The sequence below is a fragment of the Schistocerca piceifrons genome, chromosome 1 (assembly GCF_021461385.2).
Source record: "Schistocerca piceifrons isolate TAMUIC-IGC-003096 chromosome 1, iqSchPice1.1, whole genome shotgun sequence".
NCBI classification, from domain to species: domain Eukaryota; kingdom Metazoa; phylum Arthropoda; class Insecta; order Orthoptera; family Acrididae; genus Schistocerca; species Schistocerca piceifrons.
The window spans coordinates 660,152,480-660,180,001 of record NC_060138.1 but is presented as its reverse complement, the minus strand read 5'-3'; the positions used below and the strand labels follow the sequence as shown (position 1 = coordinate 660,180,001).

Here is a 27,522-nt window from a genome sequence, read left to right as displayed (position 1 = left end):
CCAATTTCCTTCACAGCAGTGCACAGTAGATACAGGGTTTAGAATTGAAATATATTTAATTGAGTTTTGTGGACAATGAGTAACTCTGCTGTTCTTATCACTGCTAACATTTATCTTATTCAAATACTGCATTCCTAATTGAATTTCATTCTGTGCTTCAGTATATGGTCTCTTAGCTGAAGGTGATGTCCTTCGACTGGCCACAAGTGCGAACCAGTGACACAGAGTGACTTGAAACTGGATAAATAGCAACAGTGGAATTCATCATTTTTTTTTCACTCTACATTTAATTTTTATCTTTTTGTTGCTGTTGTTGTTGTTGTTGTGGTCTTCAGCCCTGAGACTGGTTTGATGCAGCTCTCCATGCTACTCTATCCTGTGCAAGCTTCTTCATCCCCCAGTACCTACTGCAGCCTACATCCCTCTGAATCTGTTTAGTGTATTCATCTCTTGGTCTCCCTCAACGATTTTTACCCTCCATGCTGCCCTCCAGTACTAAATTGGTGATCCCTTGATGCCTCAGAACATGTCCTACCAACCGATCCCTTCCTCTAGTGAAGTTGTGCTACAAATTCCTCTTCTCCCCAATTCTGTTCAATACCTCCTCATTAGTTATGTGATCTACCCATATAATCTTCAGCGTTTTTCTGTAGCACCACATTTCGAAAGCTTCTATTCTCTTCTTGTCTAAACTATTTATCGTTCATGTTTCACTTCCATACATGGCTACAAATACTTTCAGAAACGATTTCCTGACACTTAAATCTATACTCGATGTTAACAAATTTCTCTTCTTCAGAAACGCTTTCCTTGACATTGCCAGTCTACATTTTATATCCTCTCTACTTCAACCACCACCAGTTATTTTGCCCCCCAAATAGCAAAACTCCTTTACTACTTTAAGTGCCTCATTTCCTAATCTAATTCCCTCAGCATCACCTTACTTAATTGGACTAAATTCCATTATTCTCATTTTGCTTTTGTTGATGTTCATCTTATACCCTCCTTTCAAGACACTGTGCACTCCATTCAACTGCTCTTCCAAGTCCTTTGCTGTCTCTGACAGAATTACAATGTCATCGGCAAACCTCAAAGTTTTTATTTCTCCCTGTATTTTATCCCTGCCACCTTCAGAATTTGAAAGAGAGTATTCCAGTCAACATTGTCAAAAGCTTTCTCTAAGTCTACAAATGCTAGAAACGTAGGTTTGCCTTTCCTTAATCTTTCTTCTAAGATAAGTCTTAGAGTCAGTATTGCCTCACGTGCTCCAACATTTCTACGGAATCCAAACTGATCTTCCCGAAGGTCAGCTTCTACCAGTTTTTCCATTCATCTGTAAAGAATTCGTGTTAGTATTTTGCAGCTGTGACTTATTAAACTGATAGTTCGGTAATTTTCACATCTGTCAACACCTGCTTTCTTTGGGATTGGAAGTATTATATTCTTCTTGAAGTCTGAGGGAATTTCACCTGTCTCATACATCTTGCTCACCAGATGGTAGAGTTTTGTCTCTCCCAAGGCTGTCAGTAGTTCTAATGGAATGTTGTCTACTCCCGGGGCCTTGTTTCGACTTCGGTCTTTCAGTGCTCTGTCAAACTTTTCATGCAGTATCATATCTCCCATTTCATCTTCATCTACATCCTCTTCCATTTCCATAATATTGTCCCCAAGAACATCGCCCATGTATAGACCCTCTATATACTCCTTCCACCTTTCTGCTTTCCCTTCTTTGCTTAGAACTGGGTTTCCATCTGAGCTCTTGATATTCATGCAAGTGGTTCTCTTTTCTCCAAAGGTCTCTTTAATTTTCCTTTAGGCAGTACCTATCTTACACCTCATGAGATAAGCCTCTACATCCTTACATTTGTCCTCTAGCCATCCCTGCTTAGTCATTTTGCACTTCCTTTTTGTTGCTAGATACTCAAATTTGTAATACTCTTTCAGTCTCTTTTTTTTAACAAAATTAATCTACATCAGGGCAAAGAACCTCTGAAGCAGTGATGGAACATGTTGCATAGAATGTAAAGATACCAGCTTCTATTCTCACAAAAGTGGCATTACTGAAATGTACCATCAACCAGGGTGATTCTGGCCCCCGGAGATAATACAGACCTGCAGGTCAATTTCATCCTTTTTTCCATTTCTGGATTTCCTTGAGAATAAAAATTATCATATAATATAATGGAATTTGTTGATTTGAATTAACACATTTAAAATAAAATTAAAAAAATACTGCAGTTCAAAAAAAATTTTTAAGCCAACCCTGCATATCTGCTTATAAATTCAATTGGGAAAAAGTTTCTTGATTCAGAAGAAAAGGATAATACTATCATCATCAGATTCTTATATGTTCAAATTCAAATATTTTAATGAATCTGTCTGAGCCTGTTGACAATAGAAACAATTCTAAAAATTAAAGATTCATATTTATTTGAAAAAGGTTAATGTTGGACCCCTAACTTTTTTCCATCAGAGGTAACATTCACTCCCTAAATATTTATCACCAAATTTACTGCCTAAATATGGCAGTAAACGAAAGTGTAACTTATAATAATTGTTTACAAATTAAGATTGGGGTAACAACAAATTTAAATAAATGGTCAGTCTTGGACAGTCTCTGTTGTTACAAGTGTTCCACATTTTGCAGAAGTTTTAGACTGAGATTCATGTTTCGTTTTAACTGTAAAGAATGGACACAGTAGACTATAACTTTATTAGACAGTAAAGTCAAAGAATAAACTGTCAGTCTGAATCGATAAAGCAATGCCATAACTAGATTAATAATTTGACAGCAATGCCTAGAACTTACCAAAAGTCTCCAAGTACAAAACAGTACACAGATGTGGATAAGGAAACACTGGAAGAAATGGCCTTGTTAATTAAAAAGAAGCTGTATGCTCTAAACTCCCAGATGGACAGGGTATGGAAGAGGAAAAGGAAGCTGTAACTGAATCTGTAGTTTCTTATTTAAAGTCTCTACATAAAAAGAAGAAACCAATCGCTCTTTCATATGAAAGAAAATTGATGTGAGCCCAGGTAAAGCTATTACAGCTGGTCATGCTCTGAACATTGGTCCAAACTCATTAAAAGTTCATCCAATGAGATTGTGTGTGCACTACATAAAAAGTTCAAATTGTCTGCAGTTACAAACAGTACAAACTATCCTCAGCCTAGTTGCTCCAAGTCATCCTCCGCTAACGAAGAAATCTCAAAAGCCAAGAAAAATATCTTCCAAAAGTGTGATAATTCTTTGTCAGAAGATAAGCTTGATGTAATGAAATTGCCAGAGACTCTGGGAACTGATGAAAGTGGTTTTCATCCTTCAGATAATCCTGTTGTTGAAGATTTTCTGCTCACTAAGTGCGAGAGTCAATAGTTTTTTCCAAATGACTTTATTATGGTGAAAGTAGCTGGAGTAAAAGGGGAGAGGAAACTTTCCACTATGTTTGTATTATTCAAAAAGTTGCAACAAAAGAAAAAGTAGTTGAAGTAATGGGGCTTCACTCCACTGAGTCAATGAAACCTACATTAGTTCCCAAAGAACATGATACATTCACTGTCCCATTCTGCCATGTGACTGGCAGCTGCTTCCACCAAAGCTACAGGCAGATGGTCATAGAATTCTGAATAAATTTTCAAGGAGAATTTTAGTAAAAGAAGTTTAATGTTTTTTGTTAGTAAAAGTGTTTTTAGGACATTTATCTCAGGACAATTTTGCATGTGTTTATACCAAACCAAATTATAGGGGTCCATGTAATCCCATGTCATGGTGTAATATTGCCCCTTTCAATTTTTTTCTACAAAATTATGAAAAGTATCACAAACACGGTGAACTATGGGTGTTTTTATAGAAATAATATACAATAAAGAAATCACCATGAATAGAAATTGATACATGCAAGAGAGATCCTACGAAAACTTAAAAAAAGGAGTTAATCTTACCCCCCAATGATGGTAGCGGGATACTGATGTGAATTGCTGACAGTGTAGTATGATTTCTTTGCAGGTGGAAGTATCAAAGCTTCAGTGGGTGACACTTATTGCTTCCATCTCTAACTCCGCACAGAAGATGAAGTCCTCAATATGTGTTGTTGATGGTAGTAGCAGGAGTGGACTGGTGAAAAGCTGATACACTCAAGTGTACCATAGCTCTCACTGTGGAGTGTGGTTTTGCCACCCTCTCCCCTGTGCTGTTGCAGTTGTCACTTTCAATTGGAAAATGGCAGTGACTGAACATGATTTAAGTGATGTCATACTATCCCCATCAGTGTTTGCAATACCACCATCATTATATCTAGCAGCTTGAGGAGATTGAAGAGCAATTCTCCTGGAGTAACAGCCACAACTGCAGGCAGAATGCATGCTGCATTAAGTTAATGTTAGTTCTTTTACCAATGGATGCACTTTTCTGTTTCTGGTTAGTTTAAATATGGACCTTTAGCCAGTAAATTTCTGTTGATGCCCCTGTAAAAAATATACCCCACGAGATCATGAATGCAGCACTACAGATTACCTATTGCAGTGGTTTTCCATTACCAACAAAAAATGTTGGATAAGTTTTCAGCTGTTCCCCTGTATGATGGAGGGATTGAAGTACAGGAACATAACAAACTTAATTCAGTTTACAGAAGAATGTGTATTGTAACTGCAGAACTGGGAGTCATTGGCAGCTGCTCACGGCTATTAGAATTCTATGTTAAAATGTGTAGAAAGAACTTGCTTTAGTTTTTCCTGACATCTGAACAACAAAGTAGAAGTATGGCATCTTCAACAACACTGAGGCACTTGCAATGCAAAAAGGATTTGATGATATCCGTGTGAATATAGCACCAAGAGTCTTGGGCAGACAGCCAAGATGAGAATAGCTGGTGTGGTGCCAAATGGAAAGGGGCACCGAATCACTATTCTTTCAATATCCCTGTTGATCACTGCTCAACAGTCATAACTATTTGCAAATTATTTAGCTTGTGGCATGCCGTATCTCTATTGTAGAAATTCTAAATTTGGCAGAAACCTCTAATTTTATGTACAATACGCTGTCATTAATTCAAGTGATTTTTCTCTATATAGAACACTGACTGTAAATTTGGTAAAAACAAATGGTATGTCAAATTTAGTAAAATCAGTGTAGATTATCTATCTCTTGGGTTTTGATTTACAGTTCTGAAATTCTAAGATATTGTAGACTCTAGAATTTAATGATGTGGTGCGGTCTTTGGCCAGTGCATAACAGATATTTGACTCACAATCCACTGTTAAATGGTTCTTTCAGAGCACATAGGTAGTGACGTCACGTCTACAAAAATTTCTGTTCTTTTTATTTGGGAGGATTGGGAGACACTTTTTAATGAGGTTTCCTCAGGAGAAGATCTGTTAACTATAGAAAATTATTGAAGTATTGCACGGTCCCAAGTGGAAAAGAATTGAACAATCTTAATAATCAAAATGATTATTATACTAGAGTCAGCTGCTGGCTCTAGCTTTTTTATATGCTGGAAATATCTGCGAACAAAAACTGCCCCCAAGGATGGCTAGAGATGGAGTTAGGTCTGTGTCTTGATACAGTTTCTCTGTCTTACTGCATTCTGCTTTAGATATGTTAGGTTTTGTTAAAATTTTCATTGCGAGAACATTTTTGAACAATGTAACAGATGATTGAAGGAGTCTGAATTTCTATTATCTGCTTTCTGTTATATTATCTGTGCTAAATGCTGCAAGGCAAGTTGATTTATTTATGTGTGTAGAACTATTTAGAGCAATTTAGTGAAATCGACTTTAGTGTGAGCAGCAATGATTAAACTTTATCGACAACAGTTTACCATGTAATTTTAGTGATTTACTTAAACTACGATGCTAGCGAGCTCTGAAAGATAACTCTGAGTATGAAACTTTCATATGATTTCAATTTTAAACCAACCAAGAAACCCCTGATAACTCAAAAGAAATGAATTGTCTTGTATAAAACACCCTTCAAACTTCTGATTACTTTACAAATGAATTAACGTGTTAAATATTTGATGTTAAGCATGTAAGTGAGAAAAGTTTGGAGAAGGTTTGAAACTGTGTTTAAAGTTTGTTGGAAGTCACTAAATGCTCTCATTATCAAACACTGTATGAGTACAGTCCTGGGTAATATGTGTCTTTGTTGTAAGAAAAAACTATTTTTTGCGCATCTCAATGTTTATGATGCCAAATCTCCTGAACTATATATAGTACAATTACATAATTTTGTAGGTGCAGTCTGTAGTAAATGTGGATACTGTGTACAAAATATGTTCAAATAGAGTTAGCAGCAAAGAAGTAATAAATTAAGATGTAATGCCTGATGCTGAAGTTTTACTGCATGAACAACAAAAATATGATAAGCAATAAACTTTCTTCCTTTCAACATTTTGTGAGGATGTCAGTGAAAAAGACATGGGAGATGCTTGAAATTATGTGTGAAGTTTGCTAAACGCTCTCTTTCTCAAATACTGGATGAATATAGTCTCAGTAATTTGTGTTGTGAGGTATGCTGCCTCAAGACACAATACACTTTCTAACTGTAGTACTTGTCTTACCTCTTTTTAACCCTTCAACATAAGATTGTTCATGTTGATGAGTATAACAGCCTGGATGTGGCGGTAAGCTGATCAGCCACAGACAGAAAAAGGAGCTACAAATGTCAGTAGGCCTGATATCAGGACTTAAGCCCACTGTACCCCACCTAGAGAAACACTCTTAATACATTAGTAAGTACTGCAACAGTGGATACTTTTAATTACAAGCAATGAAGGATGGTTCATGATGCAGCAACTTTCCTTATGTACTGTGAAGTTCCAAATAACAGTATACGACATGTACTTTAAAAGAATGGGTTGATAAAATTATACAGCACACCCCTGAAGATTCGGTAAATGTGGTGGCCCATTAAAGATAACAGAGGTCTTAAAGAGCCTGATGTATACAGTATTAATTGAGTACATTTTATCACTTTCAAAACCACTCACAATGGTGTCCAGTGTCCAGTTGAAGAGATGTACCACATAAAGAGGGGGTGGTGTTTTTGTTTGTGTGTGTGTGTGTGTGTGTGTGTGTGTGTGTGTGTGTGTGTGTGTGTGTGTGTGTGTAGGTGTGTGTGGAGGGCGGGGGGTGGGGGGGGGGGTGGATGGGGGGGAGGTAGAAGAGCAAATCTGGAAAACATAGCTTACACAACAAAATACAGTTTAATGAAACAAAAATTTTGGTTTATGAGGCAACTTATTGAGATTTGATTATAAAAATGAAGCTGAGATATAACTGCCTGCCAACAATTTCAATACTGCTAGGGAAATAGGGCACAGAAAATGAAGGTTGGCCTTAAACACTGACAGAAAAATGATGAATAAGGCCTTGATGGATACAGAAAGTTTGAAAACCAGTATGATTTTATTCAGTCCCTCCCATCATGAATCACTCTAAGTAACAGATGAATACATTTAATTACAAACGGATAACTGGAAAATTAAAGGTACAAACCTGTGCAATTGTCCAGGCATCTGACTCAGCTGTTCCTTTCTGTGTAGTTTCTCAGGTAAGAATCCAGTGCATCCTGTGGTGCAAAGAACATAAGAAACTTTATACAGTGGTCATGTTTCACTGCGTGATACAGCAAATGATTACAGTGTAAAATGTTGTGAGCTAGACAATAACACTGCAGTTACTGTGTAGGACCTTCAATGAGTTGTTCCTCTTAGAGTTGGGGGGCAGAGACAAATGAGGGAAAGATAGGTGGGAGATACAGATGTGGGGAGATAGAGATGTGAGGGGTTAGAGATGTGGGGGAATGAAATATGGTGGGGGAGAAGAAAAATGGGGTGACAGGCAAGTGGGGCGAGAGAGAGAGAAGTGGGGCAGAGAGAGAGAGAAGAGTTGGGGGTGAGAAGAGTGGGGCGAGAGAGAGAGAAGAGTGGGGGGAGAAGAGTGGGGCGAGAAAGAGAGAAGAGTGGGGGGAGAGAGAGAGAAGAGGTGGGGGGAGAGAGGTGGGCGAGAGAGAGAGAGAGACGAGTGGGGGGAGAAGAGTGGGGCGAGAGAGAGAGAAGAGTGGGGGGGAGAAGAGTGGGGGCGAGAGAGAGAGAAGAGTGGGGGGAGAAGAGTGGGGGCGAGAGAGAGAGAGAGATAGAGAGAGAGAGAGAAGAGTGGGGGGGAGAAGAGTGGGGCGAGAGAAGAGAGAGAGAGAGAGAGAAGAGTGGGGGTGAGAAGAGTGGGGCGAGAGAGAGAGAAGAGTGGGGGGAGAAGAGTGGGGGCGAAGAGAGAGAGAGAGAAGAGTGGGGGGAGAAGAGTGGGGCGAGGAGAGAGAGAGAGAAGAAGTGGGGGGAGAAGAGTGGGGCGAGAGAGAGAGAGAAGAGTGGGGGGGAGAAGAGTGGGGCGAGAGAGAGAGAAGAGTGGGGCGAGAGAGAGAGAAGCGTGGGGGGAGAAGAGTGGGTCGAGAGAGAGAGAAGAGTGGGGGGAGGAAGAGTGGGGCGAGAGAGAGAGAAGAGTGGGGGGGAGAAGAGTGGGGCGAGAGAGAGAGAAGAGTGGGGGGAGAAGAGTGGGGGCGAGAGAGAGAGAAGAGTGGGGGGAGAAGAGTGGGGCGAGAGAGAGAGAAGAGTGGGGAAGAGAAGAGTGGGGCGAGAGAGAGAGAAGAGTGGGGAGAGAAGAGTGGGGCGAGAGAGAGAGAAGAGTGGGGAGAGAAGAGTGGGGAGAGAAGAGTGGGGAGAGAAGAGTGGGGCGAGAGAGAGAGCGAAGAGTGGGGGGAGAAGAGTGGGGGGAGAAGAGTGGGGGGAGAGAGAGAGAGAGATAGTGGGGGAGAAGAGTGGGGCGAGAGAGAGAGAGAGAGAGAGAGAGAGAGAGAGAGAGAGAGAGAGAGAGAGAGAGAGAGAGAGAGAGAGAGTGGGGGGAGAAGAGTGTAGGGGGGGGATAAGAGTGTAGGGGGGGGATAAGAGTGTAGGGGAGGAAGAGAGTGTAGGGGAGGAAGAGAGTGTAGGGGAGGAAGAGAGTGTAGGGGAGGAAGAGAGTGTAGGGGGAGGAAGAGAGTGTAGGGGAGGAAGAGAGTGTAGGGGGGGGATGAGAGTGTAGGGGGGGGGATGAGAGTGTAGGGGGGGGATGAGAGTGTAGAGGGGGGGATGAGAGTGTAGAGGGGGGATGAGAGTGGTAGAGGGGGGATGAGAGTGTAGAGGGGGCATGAGAGTGTAGAGGGGGCATGAGAGTGTAGAGGGGGCATGAGAGTGTAGAGGGGGGCATGAGAGTGTAGAGGGGGGCATGAGAGTGTAGAGGGGGCATGAGAGTGTAGAGGGCGGCATGAGAGTGTAGAGGGGGCATGAGAGTGTAGAGGGGGCATGAGAGTGTAGAGGGGGGCATGAGAGTGTTAGAGGGGGGCATGAGAGTGTAGAGGGGGCATGAGAGTGTAGAGGGGGCATGAGAGTGTAGAGGGGGCATGAGAGTGTACGGGGGGAGGAAGACAGTGGGGGAGGAAGACAGTGGGGGAGGAAGACAGAGGGGGAGGAAGACAGAGGGGGAGGAAGACAGAGGGGGAGGAAGACAGAGGGGGAGGAAGACAGAGGGGGAGGAAGACTAGAGGCGGAGGAAGACAGAGGGGGAGGAAGACAGAGGGGGAGGAAGACAAGAGGGGGAGGAAGACAGAGGGCGGAGGAAGACAGAGGCGGAGGAAGGACAGAGGCGGAGGAAGACAGAGGGGGAGGAAGACAGAGGGGGAGGAAGACAGAGGGGGAGGAAGACAGAGGGGGAGGAAGACAGAGGGGGAGGAAGACAGAGGGGGAGGAAAGACAGAGGGGAGGAAGACAGAGGGGGGGAGGAAGACAGAGGGGGAGGAAGACAGAGGGGGAGGAAGAGGGGGGGGGAGGAAGAGAGGGGGGAGGAAGAGAGGGGGGAGGAAGAGAGGGGGGAGGAAGAGAGGGGTGAGGAAGAGAGGGGTGAGGAAGAGAGGGGGGAGGAACAGAGGGGGGCGGAAGAGAGGGGGGAGGAAGAGAGGGGGGAGGAAGAGAGGGGGGAGGAAGAGAGGGGGGAGGAAGAGAGGGGGGAGGAAGAGAGGGGGGAGGAAGAGAGGGCGGAGGAAGAGAGGGGGGAGGAAGAGAGGGGGGAGGAAGAGAGGGGGGAGGAAGAGAGGGGGGAGGAAGAGAGGGGGGAGGAAGAGAGGGGGGAGAAGACTGGGAGGGAGAAGACTGGGGGGGAAAAGACTGGGGGGGAAAAGACTGGGGGGAAAAGACTGGGGGGGAAAAGACTGGGGGGGGAGAAGACTGGGGGGGGAGAAGACTGGGGGGGGGAGAAGACTGGGGGGGAGAAGACTGGGGGGGAGAAGACTGGGGGGGAGAAGACTGGGGGGGAGAAGACTGGGGGGGAGAAGACTGGGGGGGAGAAGACTGGGGGGGGAGAAGACTGGGGGGGAGAAGACTGGGGGGGAGAAGACTGGGAGGAAGACCGGGGGGGACAAGACCGGGGGGACCAGACCGGGGGGACAAGACCGGGGGGGACAAGACCGGGGGGGGACAAGACCGGGGGGGGACAAGACCGGGGGGGACAAGACCGGGGGGGGACAAGACCGGGGGGGGACAAGACCGGGGGGGGACAAGACCGGGGGGGACAAGACCGGGGGGGACAAGACCGGGGGGGAGAAGACCGGGGGGAGAAGACCGGGGGGGAGAAGACCGGGGGGGAGAAGACCGGGGGGGGAGAAGACCGGGGGGGAGAAGACCGGGGGGAGAAGACGGGGGGCAGAAGACTGGGGGGGAGAAGACTGGGGGGGAGAAGACTGGGGGGGAGAAGACTGTGGGGGAGAAGACTGGGGGGGGAGAAGACTGGGGGGGGAGAAGACTGGGGGGGGAGAAGACTGGGGGGGGAGAAGACTGGGGGGGAGAAGACTGGGGGGGGAGAAGACTGGGGGGGGAGAAGACTGGGGGGGAGAAGACTGGGGGGGAGAAGACTGGGGGGGGAGAAGACTGGGGGGGAGAAGACTGGGGGGGGAGAAGACTGGGGGGGAGAAGACTGGGGGGGAGAAGACTGGGGGGGAGAAGACTGGGGGGGAGAAGACTGGGGGGGAGAAGACTGGGGGGGAGAAGACTGGGGGGGAGAAGACTGGGGGGGGAGAAGACTGGGGGGGGAGAAGACTGGGGGGGAGAAGACTGGGGGGGAAAAGACTGGGGGGGAGAAGACTGGGGGGGAGAAGACTGGGGGGGAGAAGACTGGGGGGGGGAAGACTGGGGGGGAGAAGACTAGGGGGGGAGAAGACTGGGTGGGAGAAGACTGGGGGGAGAAGACTGGGGGGAGAAGACTGGGGGGAGAAGACTGGGGGGAGAAGACTGGGGGGAGAAGACTGGGGGGAGAAGACTGGGGGGAGAAGACTGGGGAGAGAAGACTGGGGAGAGAAGACTGGGGAGGGAGAAGACTGGGGGGAGAAGACTAAGACTGGGGGGATAAGAGCGGATGGGATAAGAGCAGATGGGATAAGAGTGGGGGGAGAAGAGTGGGGGGAGAAGAGTGGGGGGGAGAAGAGTGGGGGGAGAAGAGTGGGGGGGGGAGAAGAGTGGGGGGGAGAAGAGTGGGGGGAGAAGAGTGGGGGGGAGAAGAGTGGGGGGAGAGAAGAGTTAGGGGAAAAGAGTGTGCCGAAACAAGACTAGGGGAGAGAAGAGTGGGGGGGGGGGGAGAAGACTGAGGGAGAAAAGGCAGAGGGAAGAGAAGAAAGACACGCAAGGGAAGAGTGATGTGCAACAAAAGAGGAGGGAGTGACAAAAGACGGGAGTGCGAGGAGTAGGACAGGGACGGGAGCAGGAGGGGCGTGGGAGCAGGAGGGGCGCAGGAGCAGGATGGTCACGGGAGCAACTAAATTAGAGACATATCCCCAGTTGCATTCAACACTCCCTATTAACTTGATAGTGGAGGCATTGCGCTATGGCATTGAGTTCATGGGAAAATGGGAGTGTTGGGGAGCCATCTTAATACATGACCAATCAATCATCAACCACAACTACAGGAGATTACTTGCAAATAGATAAAAGGCTTACACATGTCACTCAATGGCATCCCAGATCTTCTAAATGGGAATGAGGCCCACATCCATATCTCCATACACATAGCACAAACTATTGGTCAGTTACATTTTAATATAAACTATACCAACCTGTTACAATCTTGACACTGTGTCTTTAAATTCATTCAGTCTCGGCTGTTTTGATTACTTGATGAGGACTCCAAACACTGAAGCAATTCTCTATATTAGTAACAGGATGAACTTGTTTCTTGTACAAGATTTTGTTCAAAAATGCATTACACATTTCCAAAATGCTTCTAAAAATATAAACTAGCCATTCACCCATGGTGAATGTTAATATCCTTTCATTTTAGTTCTTAGAATGTCTCCCAGGTATTTCAGCAACGTGACACAGTTCAAAGATATAGCATTAATCTTGTAATCATTTATCATTGGGTTCTTCTTCTTTCCTATAGGAATTATCTTGCTACCACATATTACATCAATGAAAATTCTATCCAAAAAATTCTTCATTTCCTTAGAATCATCATTGTAGGCAACAGCATAGTCAACAAACGATTTGATACAATTACTGGCCCTACCTGATAAATTGTTTATGTATACTGAAAATGAGCATTTCTATTTTATGTATACTGAAAACATGAGCATTTCTGTAACATTTCCTTGCACACTCAAAGCTACTTTCATTTCTGATGGACAGTCACTGTCTGCCATAACACACTGATTTCTATTAGTATTATGAGGATACTGCATATTACCTGAACTTGTTTATTAGACGATAATATAGTACTAGAGGGTAATGCCGTGTGGTATATTAACAAAAAAAAAGCTGTGTTTCACATAAGTGGTTTTTGCTGAACCCATGCTGATTCCCTGACAGAAGTTACATTTATTCCAGTAATGTCTAGCTTAAAATATGCTCTACAGTCCTACAACAGGCAAATTCTGTGACTCCATTCTTTCAACCTCTTTCAATGGAGCAACCTGCACCCTTTTCTGCACACTGAGAGATTCTTGATGAATATGAACCAGGAAATTAGCTAATTCTCATGGTGTCTTCAGTCTAAAACCTAACAGAAATTCTGTCAGGGTCTGGTGTTTCGTTCCCTGTGAGTAGTTAATTGTTTACCAATACCAGGGCTATTTATTTCAATAGCTCTCACAAATGAGAGGGTGGCAGTCAAACATTAGTACAGTGGTATTCTTATGTGTAAATAAATTTTTAAATTATAATCTAATGTTTTGGCTTTCTCTCTTATGTCTTTTGGTTCAACATCAGATTCATATAAGAGAGACTGAATCAAAGGTTTGGATTCATTCACTGACATCATGCAGTAGCTTCCTACGATTTGCCGATAAATCTTTCACATGGATCTGACTATGGAAATGCTATCATTAAACTATGACAAATCTTTGCCATATTTTATTACTTTATGTGGTATGTAGGTTTATCTATAGCACAATATATGCATTTTTGATGTGTCTGAGGTTCAAGTACAGTTGTTCTGCTTTTGATGAATCTACACTAAATGTTCTTAGTTTGTCTTTTAAACAGGTTGTCAGTGACTGTCTATCAATTGTATCAAATGCAAATGCCCTTCTGGCTTTGTTGATGATCCTGTCTTTTGTGACTATCATCCCAGTAATAGCAACATGGCTGCTAATCCTTCTCTCTTTAATTACACTCTCAAAATATTGGATCCATTTGCGACCAGGAGGTTTAAAATATATCTTGTGTGTGGTGGTTGTTATATTAATTGTCGAAGACACTAGAATAATAATGTGTTGAATACTATTTAGTGTGAATTTCAACTTACAGTCAACAACAAATGCATACTTTTCCCACAGAAAATTGACAACTCTACTGAAAACTCTGTCAGCTCGTTTCACTTTTGCCACACTTAGAAAAGAACCAAAAATAGATCAGATACAGACAACAAATGTTGTTGGTACTGACACAAGTAATGCTATATAGCTGACTGTAATTTATGCTCTAAATTGCTCCCAGAATGCTGTCTACCACCTGATGGTCAATTTAATCTGAGTACTCACACACTGAGTACCCATTAGATTTCACCTCTCCTGTGACACTGTTCTTCAAATGATGGCATCAGATACACAGCATTTGAGCTACCAACAACTCATAGCTTCTTGAAACTTCCTGGAACATTAAAGCTGTGTGCCAGACTGAGAATAGAACTAGGGATCTTTGCCTTTTGTGGGCAAGAGCTCTACAACTTGAACACTTGCCTGTGAAAGGCAAAAGGTCCTGAGTTCCCAGTCTCGGTCTGGCACACAGTTTTAATCTGCCAGGAAATTTCATATCAGCACACATTCTACTCCAGAGTGAAAATTTCATTCTGAAAACATCCCCCAGGCCATGGGTAAGTCATCTCCACAATATCCTTTCGTCCAAGAGTGCTAGTCTTGCAAGGTTTGCAGGAGAATTTCTGTGAAGTTAGGAAGGTAGGGGTCGAGGTTCCGGTAGAAGTAAAACTGTGAGGACCGGTCATGAGTTATGCTTGGGTAGTTCAATGGTAGAACACTTGTCCGTGAAAGGCAAAGGTCCAAAATTCAAGTCTCAGTTCAGCACACAGTTTTAATATGAGAGGAAGTTTCATACAACCACAATTCTGCTGCAGAGTTAAAATTTCATTCATAGTTGCTTCGTTACCGAGTCTTCAACAAAGAAGAGACCACTGCTCTAATATGAAAAGAGAGAGATACTAGATTTGTCTCTACATCATTGGAAAGCATTCCCCCAAATCTACAATAAATACAGGACTAACCTTTCAGCTATTTACGTGAGGTTTTCAATGTGGCATCTTGATCAATACAATAAAAAATGCAACCTTTGTGAGGTGCAACAATGTGTGGTTAACCATCTCTGGACTCAACAATGAGTTTTATGGTGGTTTGGATTTGAACACAGGCAACTGTTATTTTGAATCTTCTGATGTGGTTAGTCATGAACATCCGGTCGAAGGAAGCATTCGAAAGAATTTTACAGTCATGCATTGAAAGAATATTGAACAGTAATTTCCAAGTAGAAATGAAACATCCACAAAAGCTGAAGTTTACTGGCATAATGCTGTTACTATAATTCAATAATAGCTTTCAACAAAGGATACAATAAAGTAAGAGTGGCATTTCAATCAGCTGTGTTTAAAGAACTTGACCCAACTGATCCTCAAATAACAAAAGTCATGATGAAATAATTCAGAATCACCAAGGACAGGAGTAATTATTAAGAAAGTGAATAACAAAGAGGAACCACACAACGGATGACGTGTATGGGATGTCAGCTGCATTGCATTCTTCGGAGATGATCGACATAGTAGAACTGCCATAAATGATGAGTGCACAATATTCCAGCATAGCAGCACTTTCTTTTGCTAAAAATGACATTGGAAAGGAGAGATAATTTGTGAACTATAAATTGTGAACGGGTGTGACTTTTAGGAACAACAGATAATGTGATACACTTAACAATGACTGCTAACAGTGAAGGTAGAACCATGGACATAGGCAGAATCAGTATGCACAACAATTTAACCAACAATGTTGATTCTAAAAACATTTTGTCAATTTTGTTAAATAACAGTAGCTTAAATTGTGACAAACAAACTTGGGGAACCGGAGGTTATCACACCAATGGGCAGCCATGAACCAGTAATGGTTGGACTAAGTCAATCGTTTGAGTACATCATGGCAATGAATGATGATGTTAAACAGCAAGCTAGAAAGCAAACTGATGTTCCTAAATGAGAATTAAACCAAGTGGAGGATCTAATCCAAAATAATGCACAAGAAAGCCGAGAAGCATCAGACAAGTCACAAAAGAAACTCATCAGTATGATCAAGGGGAAACAGGATGAATTTTGTAGAAAAGTTATGATGGAACAATCCAAGCATGAGCCAGAGAGAGTGGTCATATTTGCATAAGGTGTGCCTGCTTGTGTGTGTGTGTTTCCCTTTCTAAAAAAGGCTGTAGCCAACAGCAAAGCATGTAACAGTCTTCTCGTTGTGCCAGTCTGCAACTCAGCTTAAGTTCTTTATAATGAGTCGCAATTATCCTTTTCATACTACTGCTGATATTTTAAGCTGGACTTTCCATTGTTTGGATGCACAATAAAACCGCACTCGATCAGGTGCGAAATAAAATTGATGAACACACTGCTGAGAACACGACAGTAAAGAGTCATTGTTCACAGCATAAACACTCACTCGTTAAAATGGTAGCTGGTGTACAGAAACAATGCAGATGCTTGGCCATTAAATTGAACACTTGCAGCAATCTCTTTACATGAATGTGTGCTGTAAGAATGGGACGTTAAACACGAATCTCCTCCTCCAACATTTCATTCTAAGAAGCGAACAAATTTTTGTGTGACCAATTTGAGGAACAGAGCACATATGCAATAAATGTATTTGCAGTTGCAAATAATGACAACCATCAGCTGTAGAATAGAAAGACAATACTGAAATTTTGTGCCATCCCAGTACACGAACCCGCATTTCCTGCTTATCACGAGCGGTCATCTATCCGTGCATGATTCTTGACCAGACCTAAACTTCCATATGTCATCAACCATGCACTTATGACTTGGACTCTAACATCCATTATGTATATTCCCATACAGGTGAGATCTTGCACTTTCAAGTCGCATGCTCTGTATCGACAGAGAAATACGATATTGCAGTGTCTGTGTTATTCTGATTACGATGCGAAGTTCCTTTGGACATTTAACGTATTTCATAATCGCTTAGTTGCCACAGTGCCTGTTCCTTTCCATGTCCAAAGGAACTTTGCATTGTAATTAGAACAACACAAAAAATGGTTCAAATGGCTCTGAGCACTATGGGACTTAACTTCTAAGGTCACCAGTCCCCTAGAACTTAGAACTAATTAAACCTAACTAACCTAAGGACATCACACACATCCATGCCCGAGGCAGGATTCGAACCTGCGACCATAGCGGTCACATGGTTCCAGACTGTAGACTGTAGCGCCTAGAACCGCTCGGCCACTCCGGTCGGCAGAACAACACAGGCACTGCAATGTCACAGTGCACATATGAGCGGAATGAGAGTAGCTGATAGTTACATTAATTCCAGAGAATTTCAAGCAGCCTTTTTGAATAAATTTTGGCCTGCTCAACAGCAGTGTACAATCAGATCAAAATTACTGATGCTGCCACCACACGGCCACAGTCAAGGACCATTTGTGGATTTTTGCTGAGGTAGTGGGACCATAAGGTGCATCTGGATGTGCCTGTCAAAGACATAGAACTCACAGAGATTCTGTTCATGAGAGATTAGCTCTCACAAAAAAAGATATAGACAATGTATATTTTTGATTGCAATTCAAATTGAAACCCTTAACACAGAAATAATGCAGTGTGAGAGCAATCTTCCTGATATAAGAAACACTGTCAATGAAGAGCCACAAAATTAACATCATAATGAATGGAACTTCAGGGCACCAAATCAGTTGAATGATCATAATAAACAAAGAAGATATGATGACCACAACAACAATAAAACAGACAGCAAGTGTATCATCACAAATTCTTAAGGAACAACAATCTTGGGACTTACAATCAACTTGCACAACATTGACGTGGCCCACTCCGGAACTGAATGTTCAGACAAAGGGTCACCTATAGCAATACAAACTATCAACAAGACAATGGAAGGGATGTCATGCAAGACTTATGCCATTACACCAGTTGTTACAGTGGAAGTGTGCAGAGCTGATGTTGATATCTTACTGGACTCTGGGTCAGTGGCACACATAACAACAGAAAATAATTTCAGGAACTCAATGATCACCTAAAGATGCCTAATTTTTTGCTAAATTGAGAAAGAATCATAACCAGAGTTGGGAATCAAAGCAAGCCAATTAGAGAACAAGTTCTGTTGAAATATCAAATTCTGGGAGACGATTTTGAACACTGGAATTGCATTCAGTACAGACTGGATGATAAAAAACACAACTGATTCAATTTTGTTCAAGGATGTTCTTATGTGAAGTATCACAAAGAAGAGATGAAGATTTACTTTAGAGGAATTGTAGATGAAGACTGTGCAGGTACTGCAAGCATGAACCTATATTTTATTACTATGAAAGAAGATACAGGAGTTGTGATTCTGCAATTTCAGGAAAAAGAATGCAAAGATGTGGTATAAGATGAATGGTGCTGTTGTAGCTATTCAAGCAAAATTAAATAAATTAAAAAAATATGCCAAGTATCAAAAGGAAGAGTTTAGAAAAGTATTGCAGTACCACCAAGATTTATTTTCATCCCAACCTGGACTAATTAAAGGATGTATTTCCAAATCAAAAGTAAAACTTCATGAAGTATTTCATACAAAATCTTACTCTATGCCACCAGCCAAGAAACCTGCCTTTGACAAAGAGCTTCAAAGAACAGAAATCCCATCCATGCAGTAGCGAAGTAAAACAGAATTGCTAAAATTGTATGGACTGTCAGAGAAATTACGAGATACTTTTTTTGTAAAGTGATCAACTCTAGCATTTAGAGGAGTTATTACAACAATTTAATGGTGCAAGTATTTGAGCAGTTTAGTCCTCACGAGCAGTTACTGACAACTTTTACTACACCTAGAAAGCTAAAAATACCCTGTTTTTCTACTAAATGGCAGGAATTATCAATTAAGAGATTCTCATTTGGTTAGAAAGTATTGTTTGCTGTGTTTATGAGAGTACTCAATCAGTTATTAGGGTAAGAGCTACTTAAGTTCATCATTGCCTATGTTGATGGTATTTTAATTAGTTCAGTACTGCAGGAGGAATTTCTTGACAGCTTACATTGTGTTATAAATACATTTTAGACAGCTGGAGTCAACATAATATTGAGGAAGTTGGGGTTGGAAAGAAATAAATAAGATTTCTTGGACACATGATTATGCAAAAAGATATTGAATTCGACTCACAGAAGAGAAAGACAACTGAGTAATTCCCTTTACTGATGTGACAAATACAGGTGAAAGGATAGTTAAGATTTGCTGGGTATTATCACTTCTTCACTGGGCACAGCTTTTCATCATCTAACATACTGAAATTACAAAGGAAAGATCCAGTATGGAGCTGAGGTAGTGAAATAACAGAAAGCTTTTGAAGATATCTATTTCAAGTGTACTAGGTCGATGGCCGAACTGAGCATCACACAACTGCCTTCACCAGTAGAGCATTAACTGTGTGGGGAAAGAAAATACATTGTTACTGAGATAAAAGCATTGGTATTCATTTGGGGTTTTACTAAGTGTTGAGTCTATCTGCTTGGAAGACATATCATGGTGTGTGCGTGGAAGACATGTCATGATGTGCACAAAAAATGTAAACTGACATGCAGTCACTTGAGAAGATGGGCACTTGCATTTCAACAATACCACTTTGAAACTGAATATAAGCCAAGAAAAGATAGCATTATTTGTGACGTACCATCATGATGATCCAAAAATATAGATGAAGTAAATATAGCACAATCAATGGTGAAAGAAAGTTGTACAAACTGCATGAAGGGTTTACCAGCTGAGAAAGAATTTAAGAAGCTACTTAGGAAAATTAAGATTCAACAGGATGCAGATGAGCTCTTGAAGATGATCCAAGACAAGTGTGATGATCCCTTAGAACTGAAGATCTGCATCTATTATTCCAAGCATCAGGACGTGTCATACCAGAAGGAGAACGTGGATTCTGATCACTGGAGATTGTGTGTACCCACTAATGCAGTAGATGATTTGATTAAATATACAAGTCTGTTATAAACATTTCAGATCCAAATACTTTACACTGAAGTTGGAAGAACATGTGATTTTTAATAACTTGGCTTGTGGAGTACGTGCAGTACCGAAAACAAAATTGCTAACTATACAACATAAGTAATTCACATATCATGTGACATCTAATAAACCAGGTCAGTTAATAGCATCTTTTTGGTGTGCTACCAAAATCCAAGGGAAACTTATTACAAGTGCTGGTAGTCTTACAAGTAATTTAAAAATATCTCAATTTCTAACTGTTGCAAATACCATCAGAAGTCAACAAATAAACACAGGATTATGTCATGCATACTACAGGGCGGCACAAAAAGAACACATGGATTTGACTTGAGTGGTATCAGTGGTGGGACTGGAATGGCGGGCTGAGGGACATGTTGTTTTGTAGGTCAAAGTATCCAGTCTCAGTCACAATGGTGCAGTGGACCCTGCGTCATTGCAAATTTGCTGTTGAACATTTATTCAAAAGTAATGACTCTGCGATCACAGTGCAATGGTTTTTCCGTATACACTTCAAAGTTCCACAAAACGGTTCGACACCTGACCACAACACAATATTGTGTTGGGTTACCTCTTTTCGCACAACTGGGTCAGTCATAAAGCAGATAACACCTGGTCATTCTCGCACAGTGCAAACACAGGAAAATGTTGATAAAGTAAGAGCACCTGTTCTGCAAAGTCCTTGTCGCTCCACCAGGTGGTGTGCTGCAACTCCAGGCTTGTCTCGTCACTCGCTGCAGTGCATTCTGAAGGATAAGTTACCTTTTCATCCTTACAAAATTATGATTGTGCATATGATCCACTACCCTGATTATGGTGAACGGAGACAGCTTTGAGAGAAAATGACTGATGTTCTTGCTGCTAATGATGTGTTGATGAGTGATGAAGTGGACTTTCACTTAGACAGTTACGTAACAATTAAAACAGTCACTATTGGGCAGCAAATAACACACAAGAAGGGCATAAAAAACCACTGCACAGTGTGGTGTGAAGTGTCCAAAGGGGGAATCGTTGGGTCTTATTTTTTTCAAGAAGGCAGTGTTAGTGTAACAGTGAATGCTGCACGTTATGTTGCAATGCTATGCAATTTCATGCAGCCACAACTGGACACTACGGGGATAAAAATGGCAGACATGTGGTTCCAACAAGATGAAGCCACAGCTCACAAGGCTAATGATTCGATGACAGTTGCTCAAGAAATGTTTCCTCAAGATGTAATCTCACATTTCAGCGATGTCCACTGGCCAGCACACTCACCAGATTTGTCTATTTGTGACTTCTTCTTATGGGATTACCTAAAAAGTAAGTGTACTGCAACAAACCTTGTACACTCAATTACATGAAAGCTGCAATATGTCAAGAAATTGCTGTTGTTTCACATAAGTTGTCGAAAGCTATGACAATTTTTCACCATAATGTAGGACGACTTACAAACAAAGTAAACAAAATTTCTGTTGTTTTAGATGATCCACAAGAGATGAAGGATGCTGATGTTCTATGCTTTAGTGAACACTACATGAGAGATGTTGAAATGTTATAGCTCAGTGGTTACTATCTAGCAGCACGTTACTGCAGATCTATCATGAAGAATGGTGGAGTAGTAATATACTTAAAAAAATAACGTATCATATACCACATTAGATTTAAAGAGTCACTGTATTGAACAAGATATTGAAATACATGGTGTAGAAATTACTTAAGTGGTTGTACAGTTGTAGTGTTAGCACTATACAGAGCTCCCTCACACGGAACACTAATGTGTTCCTGAGCCAGTTAGATTCTGTCTTATCCCAAGTGTACTCAAAATCTAAGGATCTAATAATTACAGGTGATTTCAATGTAGATTTCCTAAATGAAAGCAATGCTAAAGCAAGTTAGAACATCTAGTCGATTCTTATAATCTGATGGTAGTAGTAAATTTTCCAACTAGAGTTACCGAGAACTGTCAAAGTCTGATTGACAATATATTTATAGATAAGTCAAGAGTCAACAATATCAGTGTACGTCCAGTTCTTGGCCTTTCTGATCATGGAGTTCAGTTGCTTACTTTCACTGACATCAATCTGTGCAACAGTTATGAGAATTCTTGGAAATCTTTTAGGATAATAAATGATGAAACCATCAAAAATTTCAACAACAGCCTGCAAGAGATAGATTGGAGTCCAGTTTTCAATGAAGCAGATGTGAACAAAAAGTATAATACATTTCTAAATGAATTTATGTCTGTTTTTCAAGCCACCTTTCCTTAAAAAAATAATTAGAAACAGTCTATCAATAAATCATGAATCACTGCAGGGATAAAAACATCCTGCAGAACAAAGAGGATGCTATATAATTCCCCCAGAACTTGTAATGATCCAAAAAAACATCAACACTACGAACTTTACTGCAGCTTCCTAAAGAAGGTAACAAATAAGTCAAAAAATATGTGCAGTAAGTCTGAAATTGATAAGTCTGACAACAAAATAAAAACAATTTGGTATGTAATAAACAGGCAAAAAATGGGGAACAGGACACCCATAGAACTTAAACAAGGTGCCAATATCATAAAGAAACCTGAAATGGTTGCAGAAATCTTCAACAGGCACTTTTTGTCAGCAGCAGAGAAGACAGGCTGTAAAGGTTCTGTGGACAAGTCATTGGCTCTTCTACAGACAGCTATCAGTAACAGACCCCCCAAAGGTACCCTTATCTCACGTTACAGTAAAAGAGATTGAAAGAATTATTACCTCATTAACAAATAAAAAGTCTAGATGTGGACAACATTTCCTGTAAAATATTGAAATGTTGCTACAAATATATAAGTCCAGTCTTATGCAACATATTCAATTCATTGCTGCAAGAAGGAATTGTCCCTGACAGGCTAAAACAATCTGTAGTGATATTACTCTTTAAAAAAAGGTGAGAAAGACAATGTTACAAATTATTGTCCAATCTCCCTTTTAACTATCTTGTCAAAAATTCTTGAAAAACTGATGCACAGGTTGATTGTCAATCATCTCAGCTTCCACAATATCCTAAACAAAAGTCAGTTTGGTTTTCGTGCAGGTCTTCGTACAGAAAAAGCAATATTCTCTTTCACCAATCACGTTCCGGAAGCCACCAACAAAAAGATGTCTCCAGTAGGTATTTTTTGTGACCTCTCTAAAACCTTTGATTGTGTAAACCATCTAATTCTTTTGAAAAAAAGCAAGATATTATGTTTTGGGTGGTACCGTTGGTTCATAGCTCCAGTCATACCTAAAGGACCAAAAGCAGACTGTAATGCTGAATGGCACATCTGGAGAACCTGCCTCATCTGAGGGAGGCACAGTACGTTGTAGTGTGCCACAAGACTCTGTTTTGGGTCCACTACTGTTTCTTATCTTCATTAATGATCTCTCACTTTGTTCTGATACAAAGAGTAAATTTATTCTTTTTACAGATGACACTACATTTCTAATTGATGATTTTACCGATAACAATCTTGAACAAACTACAAACGAAGTTTTCAATGACATAATAAATTGGTTTTCTTCAAATGGTCTCTCACTCAATACAGATAAAACGCCCCTACATGAGATTCCATACTCTGCAAAGAAATCTGGAAGAAATTAACATTAAGTGTAGAGATCAAGCAATACAAAAATTTGAGGTTACAAAATTCCTGGGTGCTTATATAGATAGCAAATGTAATTGGTCGACACACATTCTTCATCTTTACAAAACACTTAGCTCAGCAATATTTGCACTACGGGTTATTGCTTCAGTGGCTGATGTGGATACCATTAAGGCTTCTTACTTTGGTTATATTCATTCATTAATGACATATGCTATTATATTCTGGAGGAACCAACCTCTCGCAAAGAAAATTTTCACTGCACAAAAAAAAAAAAAAAAGCCAACAGAATAATGAGTGGTGTCCATCATAGACACTCTTGTAGATGCCTGTATCAAAAGATGGGGATCCTTACCACCGCCTCACAGTATATCTTTTCTTTGTTGACCTTTGTCTGTAATAGCCCTTCTATCTACAAAGATAACAGCCAATTTCATGACTATAACACAAGGACCAAAAACAGTCTGCACATTGAATTGAAAAGTCTCACTATGGTTCAAAAAAGAGCTTACTACTCCAGTATTAAGCTGTTTAATGCTCTCCCACCACACATCAAATGCCTTAACAATAGATCGCCAACATTCAAACAAATTCTCAAGGAGTACCTGATTGAGAAATCTTTTTATATAATTGATGAATATGTGGAAGAAAATGTATATAATCACTAAACTTGCAAGTGTTGTATAAATAGTGTAATTAATTTTGTTTTGAATAGGCATATGAAAATTGTTTATTGGTATTTCTGTATTTGCCTTGGAATAGTCAACTTATCTTGATTCCTGTATATATTACTCATCCTTAACACGTGAAACAAAAACTTCTGTTAATTGAATGTGCTGTTGTTTAGTTGGTATCTTATTTACATTGTATCTTTTTGTTGCGTTTATGTAAGATATATTTCAGGTGTGTACAATCAGACACATTCCATATCATATATATGTTATCCTTAATATGTGAAAAACAATTTTCTGTTTATTGACTGTGCTGTTGTCTATTGATTTTATTTACATTGTATCTTTATTGGTATGTATTTATACAAGTTATGCTTGAACTATGTACAATTTGACATGTTCCATATCCTGGCGATTCACTCGCTTCCAGGATTCCAGGATCTATGGAACATGAAATAAATAAATAAAAAAATAAATAAATGCATTTACCATTAAATTTCAGGTATGCAGCTGTGCAAATAAAATTTCCTCCACTGTCGCGGTACTGCACATGTGGGTCACAGTTGCCGCTCGGCAGCAGAGGAATACGCTTACACATGCACCACCTATGGCAAAGATGAACAGATATTCAATTTGCTTATCGATGTATGATCGGCAGCGGTGACACCATGATGACTTTTCTGCAGTTTAATTACCCCTAGAGCCAGATTCCATGCTTTGTCCAAATTAAAACCATTATCTCTATTTATTAAATTATTAGCTAATCTAATCTCTATAGCTTTCTTGAAGACAGATTCCCAAAAGGAAAAGGTGGATGTTAAAATCTTCACATCACTGTAATTCATGGAATGCCCTGTATCAATACAATGTTCAGCCACACTGACTTGTCTGGCTGTGATAAGCATGTGTATCTTTGATGCTCCACAGATCTCTCATGAACGGTTTGTGTTGTTCGACCTATGTACAACTTCTCACAATTTCCGTAAGGAGTCTGATACAGACCCACTTTATGAAGCAGTAAATCATCCTTTACAGAGCCAAGTAAAGCTGCAATCTTCATGGGGGGCCAGAAGATCACCATAACACAGTGTTTCTCAAGAATACGGCCTATCTTTGAGGAAAGAGCACCCACATAGGGCAAAAACGCACTTGATATGGAGGAGCTCCTATCTTCTTCCCCATGACATACCTGCACTCTACGATTGCACTGAATGCTCTAAGAATTTATTGCAGAGAAAATCCATTCACTTTAAAAATGCTCTCAAGTTACATGAGCTCTTCTTGCAAATTATCTTTATTGGATATACAGTGTGCCCTGTGCACTAAGGTCTTAAGGACACTATGGTCTGTGAAGGGTGATGGCAGCTACTGGCATGTAGATATAGATTTGTGTGTGTTGGTTTCCGATAAACAGCATGTCCTAATGTGCGATCAACTTTGCGGCAAATGACAACATCCAAAAAAGGGAGGCAGCTGTCATTTTCTATTTTGACAGTAAATTTGATACTAGCATGGATAGAATTCAAATGCTCAAGAAATCAATGTAATTCATCCATCCCGTGTGGCCATACCTCAAATGTGTCGTCCCTGTACCTCCAGAAGACCGTTAGTTTAAAACTTGCTGAGTCCAGTGTCTTGTCCTCAAAGTCTTCCATGAATAAATTAGCTACCAGAGGGGGGACGGGGCTTCCCATAGCAACGCCATCAATCTGCTAATAAAATTCACCATTAAACTGAAAATAACGTGATAAAAGCACATGGTCAAATAAGGCTGCAATGTTCGTATCAAAATGTTGGGTGATAAGAGATAAAGAGTCCTTTAAAGGTACTTTGGTGTATAATGATACCACATCAAAACTAACGAGCACATCTGTACTATTTAGCCTGACATTGCTAAATCTCTGATTAAAATCCATAGAATCACAAATGTGTAGGCACAATGGTTTTAATAAGGAAGCTAAATATTTGGCAGAAAAATACATTGGTGAACCAATAGTGCTTGTTATAGGCCTCATAGACAAGTCCTTTAGACACTCATCCTTATCCATCTTGTATACTTTAGGAAGCTATAGAGATTAGATTAGCTAATAATTTAACAACTAGAGATAATGTTTTTAATTTGGACAAAGTGTGGAATCCGGCTCTTGGGGTAATTAAACTGCAGAGAAGTCTTCATGGTGTCACCGCTGCTAATCATACATCGATAAGCGAATCGAATGTCTGTACACCTTCACCACAGGCGGCGCATGTGTAAGCATATTTCTTTGCCACTGACCATCATCTGTGACCCGCATGCACAGTACCACCGTGTTGGAGCATATAAGGCCGCGCTTGGCATCTTGTTGTCAGTCTTGTGACTCACTCTGAGGATGGCCGGACGCTATGCGGATGAAATATCAGTGGAGGAAATTTTATTTGCGTGGCTGCATGCTGAAATTTAATGGACTATTCATTACGCCACGAAAAGGTGAAAATGCACATCAATGCATTTACCAATTTCAGACTGTGCACTTTCTGCAAATGCTTTCTGACATAGGATTTTACACTATGGAAACAACTGGCCACTTCCTGTGTTATGTGAGCTGAAAGAGTTCAAATATTCTCATCTTTCATTATGACAGAGATAGATGTCACTCTGCATTTACTGTAGATACTTCTGATAAACTCCCATACTCTTATGACCAGTTTGAATGTTAATGGATTTCATAAATTCTTTCCACAACCAGACAGAAAGTTCAATGAGTAAGAACAACCCTCCAGTTGAGCTAAAGACAGTCATCTGACCTCAGCGCATAAGAGACTCCTTGGACAAGTGTTGTGGGACCCTGAAGCACGTGGGAGGACTGGTGGGGGAATGTCTAATTAGGTCTATGAGAGTCTCTAGTCATGAGGTGGAATGTATGCTGTGCATGTAGTTATATTCAGTGATGCATGGATGATAACTGCTACTGCATGCAAGCTGACTGTGAGTAGGATGGTTGAGCTGTGGCATGTGTTACTATTGAATGATGCCCATTACCCTTAGCACTGTCACCACTACCACCATCTGTCCTGTGGAGAGAGTCGGTTCCTACTGCAGCGACATCAATACTTTTGTTTTGAAATCTCTCTTCCTGTGCACAAAGGTACAGTGGTATTTTCTGTGCTATGAATTTTAACTCCAGAATATAAGTTATGAACTGATTCACATTTCATTGAATTATAGGTGCCATTGACCAGGAAGGCCTTTTTCTTTGTCATGGTGATATGCAGCAGATGAAAAAGGAAAGTTCAATGGGATACCTGGTTTCTCCATAAGGACACGTCTGCAACATTGCCTAACCATCAGCAAGTGGCACCCCTCAATGATCCAGTAGTTTTAAACCAATTTCAGTTTTGGTTGGCTTTTGACTGTGTCATTTTCTCTATCTGAAGCTGGTGTGGGTTGCACTGAGAAAGATTCTAAG

The 27,522-nt window shown here is 41.1% G+C and overlaps 1 protein-coding gene across 1 annotated transcript in view; it reads right to left on the bottom strand.

Annotated features, from left to right (window-relative positions):
- The window catches only part of LOC124763951 (protein UBASH3A homolog), a 260,599-nt gene that overhangs the window by 117,934 nt on the left and 115,143 nt on the right, over window positions 1–27,522 (bottom strand). Inside the window, 2 exon segments of the mRNA XM_047249130.1 lie at window positions 7,498–7,530; window positions 7,533–7,570. Of these exon segments, the coding sequence (XP_047105086.1) occupies window positions 7,498–7,530; window positions 7,533–7,570 (71 nt within the window).